This window comes from Pangasianodon hypophthalmus, chromosome 4 (genome assembly GCF_027358585.1).
Source record: "Pangasianodon hypophthalmus isolate fPanHyp1 chromosome 4, fPanHyp1.pri, whole genome shotgun sequence".
NCBI classification, from domain to species: Eukaryota; Metazoa; Chordata; class Actinopteri; order Siluriformes; family Pangasiidae; genus Pangasianodon; species Pangasianodon hypophthalmus.
In genome coordinates, this window is record NC_069713.1 from 12,438,630 (window position 1) to 12,451,385 (window position 12,756).

The window sequence follows — 12,756 nt, forward strand, 5'->3', positions numbered from 1 at the left end:
GTGTTTTAAAGGAGAAATGACCTTAAAGCAGAAGAAGTTCTACATTGCAAAATCACAAAATCAGAACAACAGTCCACTTTGCGGATGTGAATGTGACCAGTGCTTGCGGGTTGGACTACAGATCCACTGAGACTCTGACCAGGATAAAGCAGTTACTGCACTAAATAGCTGTTGTGCTCTGAAATCAGGGAAGGTGCAGTACTCTTTATCAGGTCTATAGCTGTTCACTTGTCACTGTCAGGTAGATGCACTGAATCACTGAACTCAGTAGCAACTCTTTTTATGAGTTTATGATCTACAAAGCACTCAAATATTTGTGTGTGTGTGTGTGTGTGTGTGGGAGCATGCTTTTATGTCTTGATGGGGACCAATATGTATCCACAAAGAGAGTGACTGGTCCTTACAAGGATAGTTTGTGTGTGTGTATGTGTGTGTGTGAGCACACTGCTCTCGGTCCCATGGGCTTTTCATTAATGCTACTGTAATCAGATCTGAGCTGAGAAAGAGACCTGCCAACTTCGATAAACACTAAACACACTCACTGACTTAATCACGCGCATACTTAAACATACACACACATCCAAGTCAAATAACTCACCCAGAAGCTACTGTAAATATTACACACACAAGAACAGGAGATAGGAGAAAGAATAGTGTATATAAATGAGATCCTTCACTATCAAACATCATTGTGCTCTTCAGCTTTAGAGAACAGCTCAAAGACAAACACAAACACACACAAGACTTTCTCAACTTCTTAGCTCTAGAGGACTACACACACAAACACATTCTCTAAAGAGCAGGACCAATAAAAGTGGATGAAAGTATTTCCACCAGCATGCAGCTCTAACCTGTGTGTTCTCGTCAGTATCTCTCTCAGTGGCAGAGTGAACAGTGTTGCCAGAGCAGCGCTCCAAAAAATCCTCCTCACTGAGGTGTCCCTGGTCTCCCTGAACCCCTCTAATACATGCGAAAGGGAGCGGCAGGCAACACACACCACCCGGACACAGCCTGGCCATGGCCATGTTCTAGCCAGCACCCACACACTTACACAAGCAAACGTTCAAACTGACTTCCTCTACTGAACACACACCCTTTTAAGAAGAATAAACTCCACTTCCAGGTAAGTAGGTAAAGTTAAGGATTGTCCTGTTACCTGGGACCGCCCTCTGAGTTGCACCACACACACACACACACACACACACACACAGACATGGGCGTGAAAACGGAAAGACTATAAATAAACGCAGGTAAACCGGTTTTGCAAGGCTTGTAAGAGAAACATATTAGGAGGAGAAGGACTGCTATTGGCTCTCGCTTGCTGTCAATAAAAACCCAGACAGGAGCAGACCACAGGCATGAAAATGCAATTATATCAGATTAACAAAGGAAATGCAAGGTATAATAAGTCCTTTCCTGAGCACAAAATTTTGGGAACTGGAATTTGAAAAGCTCGTATCTGAGACTGTATTACATCAAGCAAGAAGCTGACAAGCAAGAAAGTGAACGTAATGACTGAAAAAAATGTGTTGTAAGGGAAAGTAAAATAGTTTCACCATTAATATTATAGGTGATGATAATGGTGATGATGCTTATGATTTATCATCATAAAAAAAAGTTCGGCTGTGGTGCATTAAATGTACAAGACTTAAAAAAGAGGATAGCCTTTTACACTGTTCAAACTATCCATGTATCTGAAATCTCATATTTCTGTACTATTCTAGGCCTGTTTTGTGTGTGTATATATATATATATATATATATATATATATATATATATATATATATATATATATATATATATATATATATATATATATCTAGAATATATAAACTAGAACAGATATACAGAGCAAAAGAAAAGAAGATTGTACCAACATCTGAAAACTGCAATTCCTCATGAGTTATACATTAAAATAAAAATTACACATGTTTATTAAGTTAGTTAGCTAGCATTAAGCAGCACTGAGCACAATGATGCAATGGTGCTTATGACATTTTTATTAATATTCCACTTAAACGGTGAGTATATGAATGTAATCAACTTGTGTATTAACTCAGTTAAATGCTTTCTGTTCTTTATTAAATTTAAATATATTAGCTTCCTCTACGTTTCCTCTATGTTTCAAAAAGTTTTATCGAACTTGATATTTTAATCTTTATTTCACTTAATGTCAGGGTTTATGTAGCTCCCATTACACAAGAAAGAGTGTAATGTTGCGGTTATTATCTGGTGATTTTTTCACACTGTTCCACTTGCAGTATCACTAATTTGAGTATTATTATCTGATCTGTCATTAGTTTTCAGTTATCATTGATAAGACTTAGAGTCACACTGACATTAAAATATCTTGATCATTTCCTGCTAAAGATATATGATGCAGTAAAGCCTTTAAACTCGGAATATTAACACACTTTGCTAAGTTAGCACATAAAGTCCTAAAACCACAATTTCTAAACAGCTGCTCACTCCAATGTATAAAAGCCTTTTCACACATAATAAACTTTACACCTCTCTTCACCCTACTGCTTTGCAATACCTGTGATTTACACACAATCTGACATTTATCCACTAAAGATACGTCTGTTAATCACAAGCTTTGTCATTTAAATATTTTCTGTGAAGAATTTCCAGGCTTTTGACAGACGTGTGTAGTCTACAGAGTGGGGTGTGTGTTTAGCCTTGGATAACAGATTTGACTGATATGTTTAAGCAACTGGAGGGACATAACAGGAAAGAACAAAGGGCTGAGTAAGCACAAGGACACACACACACACGCGCGCACAGACTTGTTCAGACACACAAACACACACACACACACACACACAGGCATAGTCTGATGTGCTGCAGCGGCTGTCTGCTTGGTCTTGTCTGCTCCTGTCAGCCTACGACTGAAACTAATGACAGGACTGAGACAGCACATCCCTCTGAGTACACAACACAACACACACACACACACACACACACACAGAATGACTGAGGGGAATGCACTGAGCTCTAGACAAATCAGGAAACAGAAATATGCAAAACATGCATAATAAATATTTCTGCACATTTCTGTCTCTATTTCTTTCTTCAGCCTTCTCTGTTTCTGTTTCTCTTTATAAGCCTGTTTCTTCCCTGCAACAGATTTCTTCCCTCAGCACTCACTCATTATTACTTGCGTTGTTTGTCTGTCCAGCCGGTAAGTGAGATTCTTGGGGCAAACAAATAGCAGGAAAAGAAATTCACTATATAAAACAACACTGCACTTGCAATTTGCTGCGAAATGAACATTGACATAATGACATCACTGCTTCCTAGATGCTCTACACTGTAGTTCCTCATAAATTAAGACATTTGGTCAAAATAGCTATAAAACTACAACAATACTTTAAATCAGCATGAGCTAGATATGCTTTATTAGGTCTGTATTAAATTGAACAGGAGTAATGGATGTCTCAGAAACTTAAGGTCATAGTTCGATTGGCAGGATTTTTATTCAGAGACTCTCGTTGTGGTGTCATCAGTTATTTGTTTCTGTTCATTTCATTTTTTATGAATACACTCCACTGTTGTGCAATGTCATTCCTCATACTAGTGAATAACAAGTCCATCACTGATGTTCCCACTTTAGTTTACAATAAGACCACATTAAGAGGTGGGACATTTAATTATGTATTGGACAACCTTGCATTTGGATGAAAAATGAACAATATGATATTACTGCACTGGTTTCACTTTAAGGTGTTTGGTACCTACAAAATACCTACAACACTAGAATGAGGATAAAAATTAACATTATTTATTAAGTCTGCATTAACTGCAAAGAAGTAATGGATTTGTCAGAGGTCATAACTGAAGTGCCAAGGCTTCTTTCAATGGGGGCAGTTGTCACTGAGGCTATGCCTCTCACTTAAGGACAGAATTATTGGAGGTGGAATTTTCATCCACCTATTTCTGTTTCATTCATCCAGTCGACTGCACATATACACTGATATGTTTAGCTGCATTAATATTAACATTAATCTGATACCACTCCAGAAACCAGCAGAACCTCTAAGGTAAAACATCTCTGCTGGCGTGGGTCAGTAAAGCATTAACATCTCTCTGAGCCACTAGGGGGCAGCAGGAGCAGTTGGCAACGAGAGTCGGAGAATGCTGCAGTCATTTGTAACTGCCTCTTCTGGATGAGCTCTACTGCACATCCATACACACACAACACACATACAACACACATGCAAAGAAAGGGTCAAACATCAAACAACAAGCAGGCCTACATTAGTATAGTGGTGGTACACATATACACTAATACATACGCACACACACTCGCTCAGTCACAGATGACACGACGCAGAGGTCCATGACAGCCTGATGGCTTGCAGGGTTGTCATAGCAACAGGCCAAGTTCCCCCTGACTGGGCACTGGCAAAGATGAAGCTGCCAGCACTCACATTAACACACACACAACACAAACCCCCACGGTCTGTTTCAAACACTCAGCACACACTGCCCGCCAGTAAAGAGGCGGCGTGTCACTTCCTGAGTGGGCATAAAATATCTGTGCTCAGAGCTTTGGCAGCATGGCAGCACCCAGAACCATATGGGGCTTAGCAGGTTAATCTCTTTCTACAGAATCCTGCGCCTGAATACACACACACACACACACACACACAGTCTATATACATCAACAGTCTCATAACACAGTGTGGCATCTTGAGCTGGCTTATTACTAACACCAGGATTCTTATTCGAGCTTTAATGTGTCAGATAATAGTCCATACTCCATCTGTTCTCAATCTATCAGAACCAAATTTAGACCAAACCAGCATTTTGCTAGGCAATAAAATTAGAAATGGAGCTGAACATCAAAGTTTTGGATTCTTTTTTATATACAACCTAGCTTATTTCATTTCTTTAATTCATAGACTCTCACGGTGGGATCATCAGTTATTTGGCTCTGTTCATGTCCTGGTGTTTAATTATTTATGAAGATGGACACAACATAGCTGACAAGTGCTAGAAAACTGAAAACAAGTTGCTATAAAGTCTACAAATTTCCAGGTTTTCCAGGATGTGTGGAAACCCGGAGCATCATCATCATCATCGTCCTGTTCTCACCAGCTGCAGTGTGAAGCCTGAGGGCCATTCAGATGATTTGGCTCAGGTCACTCAGTTTATAGCTGAAACCATCACATTATAGTACTGACTAATAAACACCAGCAAAAAAAACGTTCTAGATTCTAAAGAGCTAAAAACTGCTGTGGACACAGAAAGTCATAAGAGTAAGCTATGGATAAGTAAAAGGCAAAAAATAATGCATAAAGATGTAAAAGGTACAATCAAATGGCTCTGGAACCATCAAATGGTAATGTCTGTGATATATCATTATTTTCATCTTTTTTTAGCCCCATTTGTGTGATGTCTGAACTTAAAGGTATAATCTGAGAAAATTAGATGAAGCTAACTGTTTTAACTCAAAATTTAAAAAAAAAAAAAAAACACAAAAAATAATACAAAAACAAGCATCTCCCTTCAGTTTTCATTTAAACTGGTGGTACATTTCAAAAGAAAAAAATATTTCAGCGCAAAAAGGTGTCTTTTGAAGGAGAAAGGTGTGGTGGTTTCAAGTTGTATGTTGTGGTGTGGGCAGGCTTCTGAACAGAACTCCTAACCACTACGTCTTTTTGTTCTGAGACCTGCCCCTGTCCATGACTGGTATAAATATCACACTGTTGCTTGCGTCACCATGCGTACTGGCAGTCTGATTTCCAGGACCATCATTTGGACGAAAATTCAAATATACCATCACCTTCTCCAACATTTATCATAACTGACATCCCACCCTGACACATTTGTGCCTCTTTCACCAATGGCAAGCAGTTCAACATAAGCCCAATACTCAAACAATCCCCTTCTACACCCTATACACTTCTATTGGGAAATACACTGGAATATTCCAAGGTAATGTCAATCAATACATTTTAATGAGGCAGTATTAAAAATATGGATTTTCATATGGCAACTGTTTAAAAGTAGTCCATGCCTAAACCTGGCAACACTGCGCTGTCTTTCAGTTCTCAGCCCTCTCAAAAGGCATTCTGCGTCATCATTCTGCGAGGGTCGTAGAAAAGCATACACCAGGTTCTTTTTACATACAGACAACCACATATTCGGTGGTGCTTCTTTTAAATACATCACCATCCTTAGGCTAGAACGCATGAATGCTAGTGTAATGGTAGATAACATGCCTGATGCGTAAACATGAACTGTTACCTGAACAAACCCCCTCTCCCTTCTTTAACTGAATACATTTGTCTTTCTGTGGTGCATCCTGAAGAGACACAATAAGGATGAGATGTTATGCTTCTGTGCGCCTGTGACAGTTTATAATACAGGAATCATGGCTGTAAATATGATTGCTCCTCAGAACTGAAATTGACCTATTTATTACCAGAAAGACTTGCGAATGCTAATATACTGGGATTTTTTTTTTCTATTAAAATAGACACCCAAATAACTAAGTAAGTACGCACATACACACAGACAGACATTCAGACAGACCGACAGACAGACACACACACACAGATGTGGGTCACGGTGATAATGCTCGTACAGCAGACAGTTTCTAGTCTCATTGTGCTCTGCTACTGATTGCTTCCAGCATGCCTCATAAATCTGCCTCTGATTTGTCCTAATCCCTAACAGAGAGAAGGAGACAGAGAGAGAGAGAAAGAGAGAGAGACCCCAGGGCTTATTTTCTAACATGTGGTGCTCCTTTGAAGCATAAAGATGGATGGAGGGAAGGAGACAAGAGCAATGAAGGTTGAGAATAGAGAGGATGGAAGGAGGGAGGATGACATTCCACCCACTGATCTTGTTGCCCTTTTAAAGCTTTGCCCACCACTGAAGTGCAAATGGAGCATCCACACACACAGACACAGACACAGACACAGACACACACACACACACACACACACACACATACACACACACTTTAAGTAGGTCTAACATCTTCATTATGTTAATACGAACTGTATGGACTTGAAGACACTGAAAAAGAGAACAGAAAGGTCATAAGAGAGATAGAGAAATAGACAGATATACAGTATGATAGACTGACAGACAGACAGACAGACAGACAGATAGACAGACAGGCAGACAGGCATACAGACAGACTCTTTATCTATTGCTGAGCTTTACTAGCAAGAACACTATACAATGCACATGACACTTTATAATTAAATCAATATGAATGAGAGGCAAATCTGAATGAAAAATAAATCAATAAATAAAATTACTGAACAATACAAAAGTAAAGATGAAAAGGACACAAGGATAAGCAACTAACTAACTAACTAACTAACTAAATAAATAAATAAATAAATGCACAAGGCATATGAATTGTAAATATAATTACAAATTTGCAATTAGTGAAAAATGAGCATCTTCTCCAAGCAATAGCACAAGTTAGTTACTAATAAATGGCTTTAGTAATAGACTGAGTTATTAATAGCATGAGCTGTACTGTTTGAGTGTACAATAACAGCAGCAGCTGATAGCGACAGTGAGCTGAGTTATAAATCACATGACTGTGTTGTCAGGTGTGGAGTCAGTGATGGAGTCAGAACAGCAGGAGTAGAGGAGCGGTGGAGATGACGGTGCACAGTCAGAGTAATTATTCAAATAGAAGAGATTCCTGGCTCACATAAGCAAGTTACTGGTGTCACTTCCCATTTGCTTCTTATGGGCGTGTAGCGACATCTACAGTTCTCGCTTATGGGAGTGGCCTCTTCAGATCTTTTGAAATAAGATATGGTAGAATACTGTTAAAAGTATACTGTTTAAAGTAGATTTGAATATATGAAAACATGAGAAAAGATGCAAAGGCAGTTATGATGGTTTCCTTCATGTTTTTGCACTAAACAGTGTTGAATGAGAACTAAATGCAAATAGGAACTACAGTTGTGTAAGTAGTAGATATCAGGAAATATCAGACACCCTGAGCCATAGGACTGGTCTGTGAAATTGACTCTTGGCTTTGCAGAGGTGCCACAGTGCTAACCAGAACAATACTAGCAGGTAAAGAGGAAAAAACAACAACAGTATTTTACCACAAAAACCCTCGCGTGTATTGGTGTCAAGACAGCAATGTTTTCTTAGACGTGCAACAAGGAACAATAAGAAAACAGAGAGTCTGGTGTGACTGCTATTCTTAATTTTATTTATTTTTCTACCATCCAGAGAGATCACAGCATGGCCCACATGGTTTCTACTGGCTCACAGCACAGAGATTAATGAATTCAGAGGTCAAAGTTGATCATAAAAACTCAGTGCAAAGCAAAAGTAACGACAACTAGAAGCAAATGCGAATTTTATTCATGTTTGGCTTGACTAATGTTTATCTGAAAAAGCAGAAATCGTTGTAGCAAGGGGTCAAAATCGTAAATGCTACAGTTAAAGCATACATGTTGACACCTCTGAATTTGCATGAACACATACACATGTGCACACACTCCAAACACCTGTCTCTTGTAAAGAAGGCCACCCAGAACAATAGGACAGGCACTGTCACTGACTGCCATGCACACAACCGTGCACAGACACAGAGTCAGAACCTACTGTCACTCGTGTTGTCAGCACAGAAATAAGACCAGGAGCAAAGCCCTAAACATTATGGTGTGTTATCTTTAAATGGTGTGTTATCTTTAATAGCTTCCACAGGAACAGTAGCTGACTTTAAAATGTAAGCTCCTAAACTTTTTGCTTCTAACTCTGAAGTGACGTGGCATTCCTCACAGTGTATCAAACATTCAGAAAACTTCAGACATTTAGAAAATTTCAAACCTCAGTGTCCAGTGTCCTTCACCCCTTTCGCTAGGAAGTGCAGGCTTTACTTTTTGACAATTTTAGTACATCATTGTACAGTACATCTCACTGAATATGTGCACTTTGAGATTTTGAGATTGCTGTTTGGGGAAAAAAAGTAAACTACTTCCAAATTTTGTTTCAAAAATAAATTTATACATGTGTAAGGTCAACGGTTAAGGCTCTGGGTTACTGATCAGAAGGTCAGGGGTTCAAGCCCCAGCACTGCTAAGCTGCCACTGTTGGGCCCTTGAGCAAGGCCCTTAACCCTCTCTGCTCCAGGAGCGCTGCATTGTGGCTGTCCCTGCGCTCTGACCCTAGCTTCCTAACACGCTGAAATATGTGAAGAAAAGAATTTCACTGTGCTATAATGTATATGTGACAAATAAAGACTTAACTTATATTTGTCTTGAGAAAGAAATTTCAAACATAAGGTTTTATCCAAATGTGTTTAAGACAATGAAAAATTCCATCTCAAATGATTTTAAAATACTGACTGATAGCACAGTATGATAGCACTGATAGCGCAGTGTGTGTGTGTGTGTGTGTGTGTGTCTCTGCAGTCATAAAAGATAAGTCCCATTAGTTGAAACAGCTGCTAAGTCTGACAGAGTGTGTGTGTACACACCCACACACACATACTGCTTCCCTATACATATACTTATCAGATTGGTGATGCTTCAGTAGATCCACTCATGAGCTACACACACACACACACACACAGCTAAATGAGAGGATACAGTGTAACTATGCGTGTGTGTATTTATGTGTGTGAGTGTGAACTAATTTCATTAAGTGGACAAAAACATTATTTAATGAAATTACAGCAACGGCTGCATTGCTCTACCATTGCACTTTATTAGAAACACCTACTTGATGAATCCATGTTGTAGGTGTACTGCAAATTTTCCCTCTGACGCAGTGTGTGCTAATTGTCCTCCCATCCTTCATCAGTATCGGTTTCTCGTCCCTCTGCTTGTTGGTTATTTGACTTATTTCTCAGCTTAGCACTTTCGTTTAGGGTGTTTAAAACTACTACATTACTAGCACCTCTACACACACTAGCATGTCAGTGTCAATGCTGTGCTGAGAACGTACACCTCCCAAATAATATATTCTCAGTGCTGCTCCCTTTCCACTGATTGACACCGGAGATGGAGGTGATAAATGGTGCTTAGCGACCGAGAGGCTACAGTCTGTAAACCTATAAATGTGTGTATATACAAGGATAGTGTAGCTAATAAACACAGTGGATGTTACACACCATTACAGAAATGAAGCTCCCTGAGCTGAAGTGCCGGCTCTAAGCCCACTAAGCTGTAATGATTTACCATGTGCTGTTTGCAGTGAGCTCAGTCAGAAACTGTTCTCAAATGACCAGGCAGTGCCTCAACCTCAACACACACACATGCACAATGTGTGACCCATGTGATCAATCAGAAGCTCCTGAGACAACCCACGCCACCCACTCGCCCTTCCACTGCCTCATTACAGAGACTCGGGACATGGCAGACCATTGATCACACGGCCACTTAAAGACACACACACACACACACACACACACACACACACACACACGCACACATAAATGCCCATACACACATGCTTTACTCTTTCTTATGTCTCACTCACACACATATCATACCATCATGTCTCACTTGCTATTACTCTCACACCCATCTATCTATCTATATCCTTCATACACTGCACACACAAATGCACACACATACACACCCATATTGTGGTTTCTTTTTCCATTCCTGCCTCTCTCCTTCTCATGCATTTATATATGGTTTATCTTGTTCATCACTTCCCTCTCTCACTTTTAGTTTGCTCCATCAGTGAAATTAAGAAATAAAGATTTCACTAGGGAAACACCTGAAATGCCAAATTCCTTTACAACCTGCATTGAACTTTAATCACTAAAATATTTAGTAGATTCAGATTGCAGTTAAATATTAATGAATCCAGCCACAGAGATAATGGAGATTTACCTATAGCAGTACACTATGCATTCTTATCACTATTTACAAAAAGTGAAACATTTTTAACAGTCATTTTTGGGTACTGTTATTCAGCTTGGTTTGCATTTTCTTACTCTATCTGGGATCCGTGTAAAAAAAAAAATATATATATATATATGGCTTAGCATACAGTTAAGGTGAAAACCAAATGGCTTCCTATATGTTCACTACATAGAGTATGACAAGCTGATACAGTAGAACCTGCTCGGTGCACTATGTGATTCATCTAAAGTAAAAGCATGACTCCAGTAAGGGAATGTTAGAAATTAATTACATGCAAAGCTTGTTTTCTTTGTATATGTAATTACAAAGTTGACACATACCTTTTTAAAGTGTGAATGGCCTTTGATCAGACCTAACAAACAATTACTTAACCAAAAGATTCAGGAAACTTGCACTTCGATAATATAGTAGGTGACTAAACGTCAATTGACTCAACGTCAATTCACCTTTGTACATGTAAATATTATGGAAATCTGAAAGGTAGTAAGGTAGTAAACTTTGTTGTGACATCCTTTGGATAAAGAAACAGACACAGGTGCGTGTGTGTGTGTGTGTGTGTGTGTGTGAGAGAGAGAGAGAGAGAGAGAGAGAGAGAAAGAGCCCATTACATCACTTCTCTGCTTTCGACTCTGTGAAGCGAGACCCATTGTGGCTTCATTTTCCTGAGTGTAACCTGTAGACATGGAGGCTCATATAACCTGCTCCAATTCAATTACTCAAGCCCTCTCTATTCAATCTTTTCTGGCTTCAATACAGCTTGGGCTTGGCTCATATACCCTGTACGTTTGTGTGTGTATATGTGTGTGTGTGTGTGTGTGTGTGTGTGTGTGTGTGCGTCTCAGATGGCAACAGGATTCAGCTAACGATGATGATGATGATAACGACGCATCTGATTATTGTGCCTTTAGAGCGTCGTCTCTCCTGAAAGATGATCAAATTCCTCCCTCGTCTCTCTCTGGCTCTGTGTAACGCCACTTTTTACAGCATGATGGATTCTTTCCTTGCCCTCGACCCACACAGCCCATTAATAATCAAGGCTGGCTCTATGGTCAGCTAACTCTTTCCAATTCCAGATCGCAACTCAATGGCCATGGTAGTGTGGCGGTTAAGGTGACCAGATGGTTGTGATTTCAAGTCTCAGGACTGCTCGCTCTTGTTTTGCACTAAAATGTAAATATCTACACACTCACATGTGCCGTGAATGTCTATAGTGTACATACTGTATTTTATTTTATTTTATTGTATTTTATTGTATTTTATTTTACTTTTTTTAATTACTTGTCTTGTTATGTTGGTTTCTCACACCATGGGTCTGAGGGAAACGAAATGTTAATCCTCTGTGTGTCCTGTACATATAGCAGAATTGACAATAAAGTTGACTTTGACTTTGACTTTTGACTTTGCTGGAGAGCCACTACTGGGTCCTTTAGCATGAACCTCAACCTTATACAGTATATAAGGTTTTTGAGTTAATGTTTTACTGTTGATCACTGTTGTTGCCACAGACCAAGCAAAATGATACAGAATAGAAACTACACCTAAATCTTTGTTGAACTTATTAACTAGTCACTCTCAGATCCTAATGAGAGTAGTCATTTTCCACTCACATAAGTGTATTTTTATTAAAAGCAGAAGCACCTGAAGGGGAAACCTGTTGAGCTTACAAGTAAAATACTCATATTAGCTTGTATTAGGTGTAAAACATAAATATATGGTGAGCTACAAGTGTATAATTATAGCAATTATATGGCCTTTTCTGATTAGATTAGCTCTATATTGCTCCAATAAAATTATATAAATAATATAAACACTGCAAATGTCATCTTAGCAAGTGAAAATATCTTGAATATAGTCAAATTTATCTAGTAGTTTCTAAGATTAC

The 12,756-nt window shown here is 39.0% G+C and overlaps 1 protein-coding gene across 5 annotated transcripts in view; it reads right to left on the bottom strand.

Moving 5' to 3' along the window:
* Window positions 1–12,756, bottom strand: part of si:dkey-172j4.3 (diacylglycerol kinase delta) — an 85,068-nt gene that overhangs the window by 35,736 nt on the left and 36,576 nt on the right. The window contains exon 1 of one of the 5 annotated variants that reach the window (XM_034303301.2): window positions 852–1,115. The exons of the other annotated variants lie outside the window; for them this stretch is intronic. Coding sequence (XP_034159192.1) covers window positions 852–1,025 — 174 coding nt within the window. The 5' untranslated portion in view covers window positions 1,026–1,115. Of the gene's footprint in view, window positions 1–851; window positions 1,116–12,756 lie in introns of those variants that run through there. 5 annotated transcript variants of the gene reach the window in all.